This window comes from Suncus etruscus, chromosome 6 (genome assembly GCF_024139225.1).
Source record: "Suncus etruscus isolate mSunEtr1 chromosome 6, mSunEtr1.pri.cur, whole genome shotgun sequence".
Lineage (NCBI taxonomy): Eukaryota > Metazoa > Chordata > Mammalia > Eulipotyphla > Soricidae > Suncus > Suncus etruscus.
The window spans coordinates 122,727,448-122,740,195 of NC_064853.1; the positions used below are offsets into that span (position 1 = coordinate 122,727,448).

A 12,748-nucleotide genomic window follows, 5' to 3' on the forward strand; every position below is an offset into this window, starting at 1 on the left:
GGGGGAGACGAAGTGAAAAGGATGCCCTGGGTGCAGGTGTGGACAGAAGGCTGAGGTCTGTCTCACAAGGAAGGTGACATCTGGGCACTGCAGAGGTGTCTTTATTGGGGATAGATGGGAAGGTGAAGCTTCACTAAGCAAAAGCAGACCAAGAAACAAATTCGCAAGACAAGAGGGAGGCCTCCTATTTATTTATGTATGCATGCTCCATCTGGCTATTACCAAAAGGGCCAGAGCCCCAAATGCAGTTCACATTGGCTTTTATTTGACCTATTTTTAAAAGGTTCTCTACTCTCCAAATTTTAGTCTTTTGGGGGAGGCAGTGCTTGGGGCTTATTGCTGGTATAGCATTCAAGAATCACACTTGGGCCAGGGGATCCTGTGGGGTACAGGGGATGGAAGCCAGGCTGGCCATGTGTGAGGCAAGTGCCCTCCCCACTGTGGTAAGGCTCCAGCTCTTCACGTGGTGCTTTTATTTGTAGGTTCCAGGCTTCTTGAAGAGGGAACAGTTTTTATTTAACGTATCCAGAGATTGCTAATTTATATAGTCAGCAATGAATATGGTTAGTTTCAATTCTACACAGACACGGGCATAGTGTTTTGTCAGCAATTCCTGTTCACTCGCTCTGTTCTGGTCTTAACTCGCACTTTACAAATTATTCATCTTTGTGCAGCTCTTGGAAGGGGCCGCTAAGGGAGTCCCCTCCCCTAAATTTTCACATCATCAGGAAGGGGTTAGAACAGCAGTTCTCAGCCTCTTGCCCTTGTTCTATGGATAAAGATTTGCCCCAGCCCAATCTACCATGTGAGAGAGGATCCTCGATCGCTTTCTCCCCTTTCTGCTCCAGGAAGGGACTCCAAAGAAAAAGGGAGCCTTTCAAAGGCTTCGTGGGGAGCATAGAGGGTATTCCCTACAGGGGAATGGGGAAAACTCTGCTCAAATATGAGTGCAAGAAGAAACCCTCATGCCTGGGATAGTCCTTGTGGAAGCGAGCCTGGTCATACTTGTATCTTGGGAGGACTACCTAGGTCCTGTCACTGTGCCTGAACAAGGGGCACAAAGTCGGTACCCCAGACTCTTAAGACACCAGGAGAATGAGCCTGGCACACGCAGTGGATGTGGGTGCTGCTCTGAGCTGGGGAGGTGAGTTCCTCCCGCCCTGAGCAAGGGGCACGGACCACAGGAGCAGCCATCCCCCTTCTTGCACCCAGAGACACCCCTGGACACCACAGCTCCCACTCTGTGCCACAGTCAGCCAGCCAGCCAAAGTCAGGGCAACCTGGAAGACCCTTCTGAGCTGAACAGTCTCTGGCTTTGCTCAGCCCCTGAGAACATCTCCCACGGGAGGTGCTGAGCAAACCCACTGTCCAACGGCCACCCTGTGTCCCATGTCCTGCCCAGCAGAGGACCAAGTAGCATTTGAGGCTCCGCTGTGCAGATGCCGCAGCTGACCAGGATCCCTGTGAGGAGGCTCCATGAGGGTGGGGTAGACCTTCTGACTGTCCCCTGCCCTCCTGCGTCTCGGGTGGGCAAGGGGAGGAGAGGACAGGGTGGGAGCTGGGATGTGACCTCGGCACCGATCCGCCCAGGGGGAATGCCCCTGGCTGCCGCTGGTCCACGCTGCTTCCTCTGAGCGCATGTCTCTGCCTCGCCTGCTCGCCGGCCACCTGGCCGCGGCGCTTTCCTTTGTGCTTGATCTAACCATGTGGTGGAACGATGGAAACGGAACATGGTTCTGTCAAGCACCGCGGGAAGCTCCGCTCTGCTGCAGCATCGCCGACGCCTCCTCTCTGCTCTGGACCACCCCGACCCCCGCCGCCGCCGACACCTCCTCTCTGCTCTGGACCACCTTGGCCCCCCACGACCTCGCTCACCTCTCCTGCTCTAGCTGTTCCAGGGCGGGGGGGGCACCCCCAGGATCCACAGAGCCTCTCCAAGAGCAGATTCGGGCATGGAGAAGCAACCAGGGGCCAGCAAGCATCTGTGTCCACCTTTCCACACACCTGGAGCTGCCTCCAAACCCCCAAAGGCCTACATAGGGGGGTCTGTGCTCCTCTTACCCCCCCAATTGGGGATCTGTGCATCTCCAACTCCCCAAATAAGCACCCAGGGGTCTGTGCAACTCCAACCCTCCAAACATCCATCAGAGTGCCTGGGTCTTGCCCAGGCTTGCTCCCCAGACTTACAGTGCATCTTCCAGTATTGGAAAGGAAAGGATAGGCAATGACAGGTATAGGCCTTACATATGCATAAGGAACTCCCAGCCCCCACTTCCCAGCAGTGAGCCCCATCACCCACCACCACCATATCCTGTGTAGAAGTGAGCATGAGGACAGGTAAAATTGGCTGGATTCTGCCAGTTTAATCTTAACTCTGCCCCAGTCATATTTATACTTAGCTGCTGCCACCTTCCCAACCTTCCTGAGCAGAAGCCAGAGTGCCAGCTGCTCCCTTGCAGAAACTAGATAGACATCATGTGGGGGCCTATGGACAACCTCACCCTTAGGCTGCCATTCTGCTGGATTCTTGGGAGACCACCTCCTTGGAGAGGCCCCGCTTACTGATCTAGCCAAGCCTATCAGAACATGCACTGGGCCACGTTAGACTCCAGGCACACTGTGGTCCCAGGTCACGCCCTGGCTGGATGTGCTGAGGCTCAGAGGGACTCTCCCAGCAGCCCTGTGTCCTCCCAGCCAATAACAGCTGCTCCAAGCCAGGAGATGGCCCAAGGAATGAGGTATAGGCCTGGTGTTTTCGAGATCCTAAATTCAATCCCCAGCACTGCTCCAGTGGATCCCCAAATTTAAATTAATCTATTTTTGAGGCCATACCCGGGCGATATTCCGGGCTTACTACTACTAACTCTGGAATTCAGGTTAGCACTCAGGAACCACTCCTGGCAGTGCTAAAGGAATCATATGGAACCCAGGTTGGCCACATACAGGGCAAGCACCTTCCCTACTAAAGCTCCAGCCCCACAAGATTCATCTTTTAAATAAAAAGAGCAGGATAGGCCTCTGGTAGCAATAATTTTTCATCTTGGGTTATAAACCTAAATGAGCCTGATAGAAGTCACTAGAAAGAGAGGAATGCTCAGGAGGGTCCCCCCTTCTCGGTCCAAGAATACAAGGTCTGTTGGTACCAAAACCTCTGCCCAAAGGCATCTTCCCTTGCTTTGGAATTCTAGCAGGCCTTGGGCAATTGGTCTCCATGGGCCAGTAGCAGTCACTGGCCTCGAGCACCTCAACTTTACATCTCCACAAGGCAGTCTCCCCAGAGTCCTGGGTCAGATTGTTAATATTGACTGTGGGATGCTGTCCTTGCATGGAATCTATAGCGCTCTCTCTCTCTCTCTCTCTCTCTCTCTCTCTCTCTCTCTCTCTCTCTCTCTCTCTCTCTTTCTCTCTCTCTCTTTCTTACTCTGTCTTCTCTTCTCTCTCCTCATTCTCCTTTCTCTCCTCTTTTTTTCTCTCTCTCCTTTCTCCTCTTTCCCTCTCTCCTCATTTGATGGTCTCTTCTTGTCCACATAACTCTCCAAGCTGATGCAGCCAGACCTCCCCCCATTCCTCTTCTTGCTCTGCCCCTCCCCCTCTCCTCCCTGCCTGCCTTAGGGATGGGATGGGGAGGCTGGACCTGCGTACACATTGCATGTCCACGTCGGTTCATGGGAAGTCTCTGGCTTCTGTTCCACATGCTGGTGGCCCAAAGAATGAGATAAGACACATGTGCTAAGGAGGGCTCTGGGGGCTCCTATCCCCATTTCTGTCTCCTCAGCACCCCTAAAGTGGACACAAGGCAGGGAAGATGTGGATCCCCACCTACCCACCCCATCTATTAAACTCCTCTGCCATCCTGTGCTGAGTGTCCTCTGTGATCTGGTGCCGCGTGCTTTTGAGCTGCCTGCAAAGAGTGGAGGCCAAGGGATGGGGTACGGTGTTCCTAGGTCATCAGTGCCTGCCAGAGGCAGGAATCTCTGCCTCAGGACTTTTGTTTGTCCCTCTCAGCTGACCCCAAAGAGAGGAAGCCATGGTCCCCCTTTACTTCTCCCTCTCTTGCTAAATGTTTCTGGCAGTGACAGATAGGTCTGGAGATGGAAAGTGACTTTTAAATTCCAGAAATGTTAAGAAATAACTTTGGGGTCAATTATGAGCATTGGGCTCATCCAGTGGCTCCACACTGCAATGAAGCAGGAAATGAAAGAAGTGCTGTCTTGGGGTTATTGGCCTGCATACCCTGCATCAAACACAATGGCGACTCCCTCACTCTCAAAAAACAACCGTGAGGCAGCTCTGTCCACTGACTCGAGTTACAGAATTGGTTCATTTCAGTAGGTTGGGGTCACCTTCCAGCTCTGCTGTGACAGGCAGTGGTGCCCACCCAACCCTATGACAAGAGACGCGCGTTTGGGCAGCTTGGGTTGAAGGGAAGCCCCGTTCTGTGCACTTGGTAGGGTTCCTGGTACAGATACCACCTACAGGAAACTAGGCCCACTCTGAGCACCCCTGTTCCCACTTATATGTCACATGCAGGATGTGACCCTATATTAGGGGGCCTCATAGCAGGAGGGCAGAAGGCATCCAAGAAAGTGACTGATCAGGACACATAGGACAGGAGGAAGGAAGAGGGTGGGAAGAGACAGGCCTGCTGACAACCAGCCCTAGAGCCTCTCTCATGTGACACCTGAGAGCAAAGGCAAGTAGCTTCTTATCTCATCTCACCAGGGCCACCTGCTAGGCCCTCCATGAGCACAGGGACAAAGGTGTCCAGATCCATGTACAGTCAAAAGGGAAATCCCTAAAGCCTGGGGAAGTCCACCTGGTGCATCCTCCTGCCTTCACCCTCCTCTAGAAGTCTCAGACTCACTTCGGGGTATTGCCAGGATTGAAGAGGCAGAGCGGGGTATCAGTGGGGACCCAGTCCTTTGAGGTTGGACCCAGTCCTTTGAGGCTGGTTTTGGAGCCATGGGAGCCCTACATCAGAAAATGTCTCCCCTGAGACGTTGATCCTATAAGAGCATCACATGAAAGAACCAGCCACACAGAGTATCAACAGCACCCGGTGACATTCCATGCAGTTCTAAGGGAAAAGCAGCAGAAGTGAATAACAGGCAGGATAGAACTCTTGTTTGTTTGGGGCCACACCCAGGGATGCGCAGGGCTTATTCCTGGCTCTACACTCAGTAATCATTCCTGACAGTGCTTTGGGTAATGGGGTCAAACCTATTCAGCTTTGTACATGTGCCCTGTCCTGCTGCCCCACTTCTCTAATTCATTCTAATGACTTGCCTCCCTCCATTCACCTCTGTGTCCTCCAAATCCCCATAGAAACCCCTGTGCCATGATGGGGTATGGTCCAGAACACCTTGTTGCTAGGTCGCTGGAGAAACCCGCAACACGCCATGTGTGTTTACTAAGGCATCTGTGAGCCACCGTTGGTAGACGCCATGTATCATGTTCACATGTATAACTGTGATAGCATGTGGGCCTTGAATGATGTAGCTCTTCATGATGGCTGGAGGTTAAACCCTCCCATCAGGGCTCTAATTAAACCCTGTCAGGAACATGGAGATGCCACGCACACATGTGGCCACACTCAGATAGTCCTACCCTCAGATCCCAGGTTCATTAGGTCACTGATGGATGCTCAGCCCAGTCAGAGGCAGTGCCCTGAGACTTGAACACTTTATGCGTACAGAATACCCACAAGGAACTAGAGACTCCCTGTTGCACATTAAGCAGATGCTGGTCCAGACACCTTGTCTCTTAGCATTGTGTCCACAAAATGTGGAGGGTGGGAAGATCCACATATCAGCTTCCCTGTTCCTTTTGCAGGGTTTGTGGGCTCACAGAGGGGTCTGGCAGGACCTTTACCCTCATCAAATCAATAGAACCCCACACTGTGACTCAATGGGATGATTCAGGTCTCACAGGCTGAGGTGCAGAGTTCCAATCCCAGCACTACATTTCAAAACCACTGAGTGCCTGATTGTTAAATCAGCATCCCAGGCCTTCTCCCCAGAGACAACTCCCCTCCTTGGAGCTGTTGCCATACTGTGACCAGGAGATAAGTGGGTAAAGCTAAGCTCTCCTTCCACCTCCCAGGAATTGCACACCACTCATGACAATACAGTGCCACTAGCTTGCAGAGGGGTCGAATCGAGGTTGTCCCCGTCTTCACAACATTTAAGATTCAAATATAGGGCCAGAGTGATAGTACAGCAGGAAGGAAGGGTGCTTGTCTTTCACTCAGCTAAACCAGGTTTAATCCCTGGCATCCCATATGGTTTCCCAAGCACCTCCGGGAGTGATTTCTGAGTGCAGAGCCAGGAATAAATCCTGAGCACTGCAGGGTATGGTACCATTCCCCCATTCAAATGCATGGACCAGAGATAAAGTACAAGGGTAAAGTGCTTGCCTGGCCTGTGACCAACCCAATTCAGTTTCTGGCACCACATGTGGTCTCCTGAGCATCACAAGATGTGGTCCCCAAAAAATCCACACAGGTCCAGAGGAATAGTACAGTGAGGCCACTTGCCTTGCATGCAGCCAACGTTGGTTCGATTCCTGGCATTCCATATGGTCTCCCAAGTCCTCCAGGAGAGATCCATGAATGCAGAGTTTCGTGTGCCCCTCCAGAAAAATCACTCACACACACACACACACACACACACACACACACACACACACACTAACATTTCCATGGTCAATATGTATATTTTTTCATCCTTTTTTTTGAATTTTTAGATTTTTTGGGGGGGCCACGCCCGGCTGTGGCTGTTACTCCTGGCTATTTGCTCAGAAATAGCTCCTGGCAGGCACAGGGGACCATATGGGACGCCGGAATTCGAACCAACCACCTTAGGTCCTGGTCCTGCATCAGCTGCTTGCAAGGCAAACACCACTGTGCTATCTCTCTGGCCCCTTTATTGAATTTTTGGGCCACACCCAGTGATGCTCAGGGGTTACTCCTGGCTATGCACTCAGAAATCACTCCTGGCTTGGAGGATCATATGGGATGCTGGAGATCAAACCCAGGTCCATCCTGGGTCAGCTGCATGCAAGGCAAATGCCCTACTGCTGTCATATCTCTCAGGCCCTTCATCTTTTTCTTTTTTAACCAAGCATTGTTCAGAGCCTGGGGAGTCTTGGGACCACACTCAACTGTGTTGGGGGCGGGGAGACCATGTGGTACTCAGGAGCAAATCCAGCCCCTCTTGGGATATGTGCTCCAGTCCCTTGAATTCTGGACAGTAATTTATGGAGTTTCTGGACAAGTCAGTTCCAAATCATAAAGATCACACCCCACTTCCTGTTACCCCTCTTTCATCTTTACCTTCTGCCAATTAAGGCCAGCAGCCCTGTATCCCCTTATACGAGGATATCTCTGCTTCTCTGTCCACCTGCCTAAATCCAGCATCTACCATAGTTTCATATGGATCTGTGAGGCTATCTGCTGAGATGGCCAAGGTGGTCAAGGGTCAGGGACTAAGTGGCCTGTGAGGTTGAAGCCAGGTTCTTCCCCACATGTCTCTCAATAGGACAGGCTCCCCAGCAAGGTCTGTGGCCCACCAGAGACCATGCACCTAGTGACACTGGAGGGACTCTAAGTAAGGAGGGACCAGGACCCAGTGGGAGGGAGACCCCACAAAGCAGTGCTGCAATACTGCCAGACCCCACATTGAGGCTCCCCCTCTGCCCTGCCCAGGCTCAGAGGATTACCGCAACCGCTTCAGCAGTGCTTGCTTCATGGACCTCGTATGCCCAGAGAAGTGCCGTTGCGAGGGCACCGTCGTAGACTGCTCTAATCAGAAGCTGCTCCGCATCCCCAGCCACCTCCCTGAATATGTCACTGACCTGTAAGTGCACCCCTCCTCCCACCATCTAGCACCTAGGCAAGACCCACCCCTTATGGACACACACACAGACACCCCACTCCCACCACCAACACCTACTCAGTCAAGTGGGTGTCCTCGCAGCCCTCTATCCCCTGCACTGCTCGGCAATAGGTTGCCTACCCCTAAGGGCAGCTGACTCCACCCTGGTTCACTCAGCTTATAAAGATGTTGGAAAAGGGTGTGTGAGCATTTAGTACCTCAGGGTCCCCCAGGAAGCCCAGAGGATGGAGATTCTGTAGCAAAGTCAGGTCAGAGAGCAAGTGGGAGGCTCATGTCTGAGGGGCCTCTCTGAGGGGCCTGAAACTCTGGTGGGATGGGGCTGGCAGTTTTTATCCAAGACAGACTTGGTATGAAGTGGGGGTACTGCATGGGGAGTAGATGGGGAGACTGACGCAGAGAGACTGCACCCTGCCATGGAGGTGGATATCACTGCTGCTATCTTTCCTTTGGACCCAACAAGTGGAGGCAGACACGGAGGGCACAGCCTAGTCCTGCAGCCCTCACTGCCACCAGCCATGGGGGCCTGGGTTTTCCCATGTGCCCCTGACAGAGAGGGTCTTAGGCAAGGGCCTGACTCTTTTCTGACCATGGCCCTGTGTCCAAATGGCGTCACACCTGCTGGCATGGCAGAATAGAAATGGGGTATCTCCCCCCATCAACTGCAGCTAACTAGATGCCCCTTTGCTCGGTTCCCATGCAGGCGGCTGAATGACAATGAGATCATGGTTCTGGAGGCCACAGGCATCTTCAAGAAGCTTCCCAACCTGCGCAAGATGTAAGTGTGCCACTGGGTCTAGGATGCTCACTAAGGATGCCAAGCTGGGAGCCAGTGCATGCTGTGGGGTGCAGAAGTACCATCGCTCTCCAATTGAGGATCTCAGAATAATTGATGCCTCACCAAAGCTGCATCCAGAGGGACCTGAGGTTCATAGGCATCAACCCCTGCATTTTCTTCATGGCAATGCTATGGCACAATAGTGGCCAGTTCAATTCCCCTCATGACTTTGTAAACTGCAGAGACAGACCCTTGTCTCTACCTTGTGCTCAGGTCTCCCACCATGAACTCCACAGGCAGGAGAAGATGGACCTTCTGCCCACCAGCTCCCCATTTCTGCCCTGGCAGCTTCCTGGTCTCCTTAAGAGCTTGGCTGTCTTCCTCCCATCTTCCTTATCCACAGAACCTCTGACCCCTATGGCTTCAGGGTCCCAGGGTCTGGTAGGGATAAGAGACAGCAGGTCCCCTATCAGCTCCCAGGATACAGTATGTACACCCTACACCTGCTAGAATAGGTGACTGTTTTCATTCAAGCATGACAGGGACAAGTGTGTGCAGCCTCCAGACAGACACACATGTGGATGAAAGCATAGATCAGCACACCCGACTCTCAAAAAGCAGACAATTCTCTTTCTTGCCCTGAACTGCTCTGACACCCAGTGCTCAGCAAAGCAAATATCCACAGTTTGTAAATCTTCAGGGCTGGGACGTGAGGCCACTCGCTCTGGGCCATGCCAGGCTTTTCTCTCTAGGGTAGCACCCACTCCACCAGGTGCTGGCTTATGGGCTGACTCCCAGGAGATCCTGAGCTGTTTTGTCTCCTCCTAGAAATTTGAGCAACAATAAGATCAAGGAGGTGAAAGAGGGCGCCTTCGACGGGGCAGCCAGCGTGCAGGAGCTCATGCTGACCGGGAACCAGTTGGAAGCAGTGCATGGCCGCATGTTCCGTGGACTCAGTGGCCTCAAGACCTTGTGAGTGGCTGGGCAGAAGAATGGGAGGGTAGCACAGCCCAGACATCCATTCCCAGGCCTGTGCTGGATCCTTCTCCCCACCCTGATGCATAGGAACTCAGTGTGCTCAGCTCCTCCACACTCCACAAATGGGGTGGCTGCAGGAGCTGAGAGGCATGCACGATTCACACACACACATACACACACACACACACACACACACACACACACACAGCACACACATACACAGACTCTAACACACATATACCTTTACATTCTCACAACAGTGGTTGTGGGACTCACTCTCACATACATACATTCAGACACTCACAGCTTCACACATTCAAACACTGTTATACTCACAGTCTCAAATGCTCTAACTGATGTGTATAGTGTACTCATAAACATATATGTAGACTCAAACACACACATGCCTGAACACACATACACACTTGCTCTTGCACTCACACTCATACATCTTTGCACGCATATTCACTCACATGTACAAACATTCTCACACACACCTCTGCACACATCTACACATATACACACATGCTAGCTCTCACACCTTTGCACATGTATGTACAGCTTCATAGGAGCACAGTCACACACATACTCATAGCTTCACATGTATGCTCATTCTCGTGCAAACATTCTGCATTTGCTCCCCCTTAACTCTCCAGGATGCTGCGGAGTAACCTGCTCAGCTGCGTGACCAATGACACCTTCTCGGGCCTGAGCTCCGTCCGCCTGCTGTCCCTGTATGACAATCGGCTTAGCACCATCGCCCCTGGTGCCTTCAGCACACTCGTGTCCCTCTCTACCATGTACGTTCTTGTACCCTCCCTCACTAGGTCCCCTCCTCCTGCTGAGACCCGTTGAGGCACCTAGGTACTATGGGGGCTTCCTGTCATGGCACAGTGAGTGACCTAGCTGGAGGCCTGGCGTGGTCTTTAGGCCCACCTGAGTTCTGTCACATCCTGGAAGAGTGAGAACTGGTTCAAGGGAGAAAATTTTGTGGGTCCTTCAGCCAGAAAAATTTGTGCAAAGACCCTGGGGTGGGCTGGCACAGAATTGACAGGAACTGAGCCCCAGGAGGTCAGCACAGAGTAGAACCAGCCCAGTATGAATCAGAGCTGGAGATGTAAGGAAGTTGTTCCGGGTCCTAAGCCATATTCACATGTCCAAGCCTGGAGTCTCAGTCAGGAAATGTCCACCGACCCAGATCCTTCCAATCTAAGGATCATGCAGGAGACCAGCATGGACCCACAGGCAGGGTCATGTCCATAGGTAGAGGGCTGTTGAGCTGCTCTGGCAAACACCACACACATGCCCCCTTTCCCAGGGTCCCCCCCTTCACATCCCCTGGCCTAGCATATAGCCAGGTTGCAGCACAGGAGGCATTTCTGAGACAGTCCATTTCTCTTGCCAGAAATCTCCTGTCCAACCCCTTCAACTGCAACTGCCACCTGGCCTGGCTGGGCAAGTGGCTACGCCGGAGAAGGGTGGTGAGTGGGAATCCACGCTGCCAGAAGCCTTTCTTCCTCAAGGAGATCCCCATCCAGGATGTGGCCATCCAGGACTTCACCTGCGAAGGTGAGCAGGTTTGCATGGAATGACCTAGAGATCTATGTAGATGATTTAGGAGAAAGGGCCCCTACCCCTGGACACAGGCATTAGTAAAAACCAGGTGGTTGGTTAGTTGCCACATGTGAAACCCTGCCTAGCCTGGTATAGCCTGGTATATGGCTGGGAAAACGATGCCATGGTGCAGTGGGCCACCTGCACACCTGCACATGGCCATCCTGGACCATAGTTTTCCCCTGCCTGCCCCATGAGGAGGCTCGGGGTAGGTGTTCACAAGAATCAGGCTTCAAGGGAAGACTTTGGGGAGGGGGGTGGCCCTTCTTGGCAAAGGGGATGAAAATACAGAGCTGCGAGTGCTGGGCTTGTGCTGTCAGCAGCAATTCCACCAAGAGCTATAAAGATAGAGAAGGAACCATGGCAGTGGCTGGTGGGCCTAGTGGACCTAATGAATAATAGGTGGGGGGAGGCCACACCCATTCTGTGAAGGTCACACCCATCATTGGAGGCCACTCCCATACCATTGGGCCCTGTCTGTCGTGGTCACACCCATCAGGGGTCACGCCCACCCCATGGTTCCTTCTGCTTCTGGCCTTTTGGGATCTCATGTCCTTCCTATCTCAGACTGCTCAGCCACATTCTCAGAATGTAGGCAGCCCCGTTTCCCAGACCAGGCGAACATCTTCCCTGCCAGCACGATGAACATCTGGTAGAGGCCAGCTGCAGCACCTTCTGAGTGGGAGCAGAGGGATTTCCTGTACCCACTTGGGAACCCCAACTGCACCGCCCTACACTCCTCCTTGGCTCTCTTCTACAGGCAACGATGAGAACAGCTGCCGGCTGGGCCCACGCTGCCCAGCACAGTGCACCTGTGTGGACATGGTGGTGAGGTGCAGCAACCAGGGCCTACGTGTCCTGCCCAAGGGTATCCCCAAGGATGTGACAGAGCTGTGAGTGTCTCCCACACCCATGTGATTCTCCTATATCACCCTGGGCTGAGCCAGAAGGGCCTAAGTAGAAGGTTCTGGAAGGTTCTGGAAGCTGGACAACTGCCACCATAGGAGACTTTCCAGCCCATATTCCTTCCTTCTTTCCTTCACCTCACATGGGTATTTCCAGGCACCTTATGTGTTTGCTAACATTAAGGTGGTGAGCAAGAATGGGGGACCATCCTTAGCAGTGCCAGAGGTGTTAGCACATCCACCAAGGCAGTTTGAGACTTGATGAGTGAAAAGTGACAAACTTGAGGCACTAGCTTTTAAGCTGGTCAAACCACCAGGAATCCCTAATGGTTTGATGGTTTTATTCCATCAAATGGAATAAAACCATCAAACGGAATAAAACCATCAAACCATGGTTTTGAGGATGGGAGATGGTTTCCGTGGGGATAGAAGGTAGTGCTACCCTTTGGGGGAGGAGAGGGTGGCACCAATGATTAGGAGGTAGGGATGGGAAGGACCCTTGAGCAGGGCCATGCTGCACTCAGGGTTGGAGCTGACAGAAGCTGGAGCCACTATCACTCATCCCCACTTCTCAGATTTGT

At 52.6% G+C, this 12,748-nt stretch overlaps 1 protein-coding gene across 1 annotated transcript in view; it reads left to right on the forward strand.

Moving 5' to 3' along the window:
• The window catches only part of SLIT3 (slit guidance ligand 3), a 527,919-nt gene that overhangs the window by 486,231 nt on the left and 28,940 nt on the right, over positions 1 to 12,748 (forward strand). The window contains exons 15-20 of the mRNA XM_049774569.1: positions 7,706 to 7,856; positions 8,596 to 8,670; positions 9,499 to 9,642; positions 10,305 to 10,448; positions 11,054 to 11,217; positions 12,023 to 12,155. Of these exons, the coding sequence (XP_049630526.1) occupies positions 7,706 to 7,856; positions 8,596 to 8,670; positions 9,499 to 9,642; positions 10,305 to 10,448; positions 11,054 to 11,217; positions 12,023 to 12,155 (811 nt within the window). The remainder of the gene's footprint in view (positions 1 to 7,705; positions 7,857 to 8,595; positions 8,671 to 9,498; positions 9,643 to 10,304; positions 10,449 to 11,053; positions 11,218 to 12,022; positions 12,156 to 12,748) is intronic.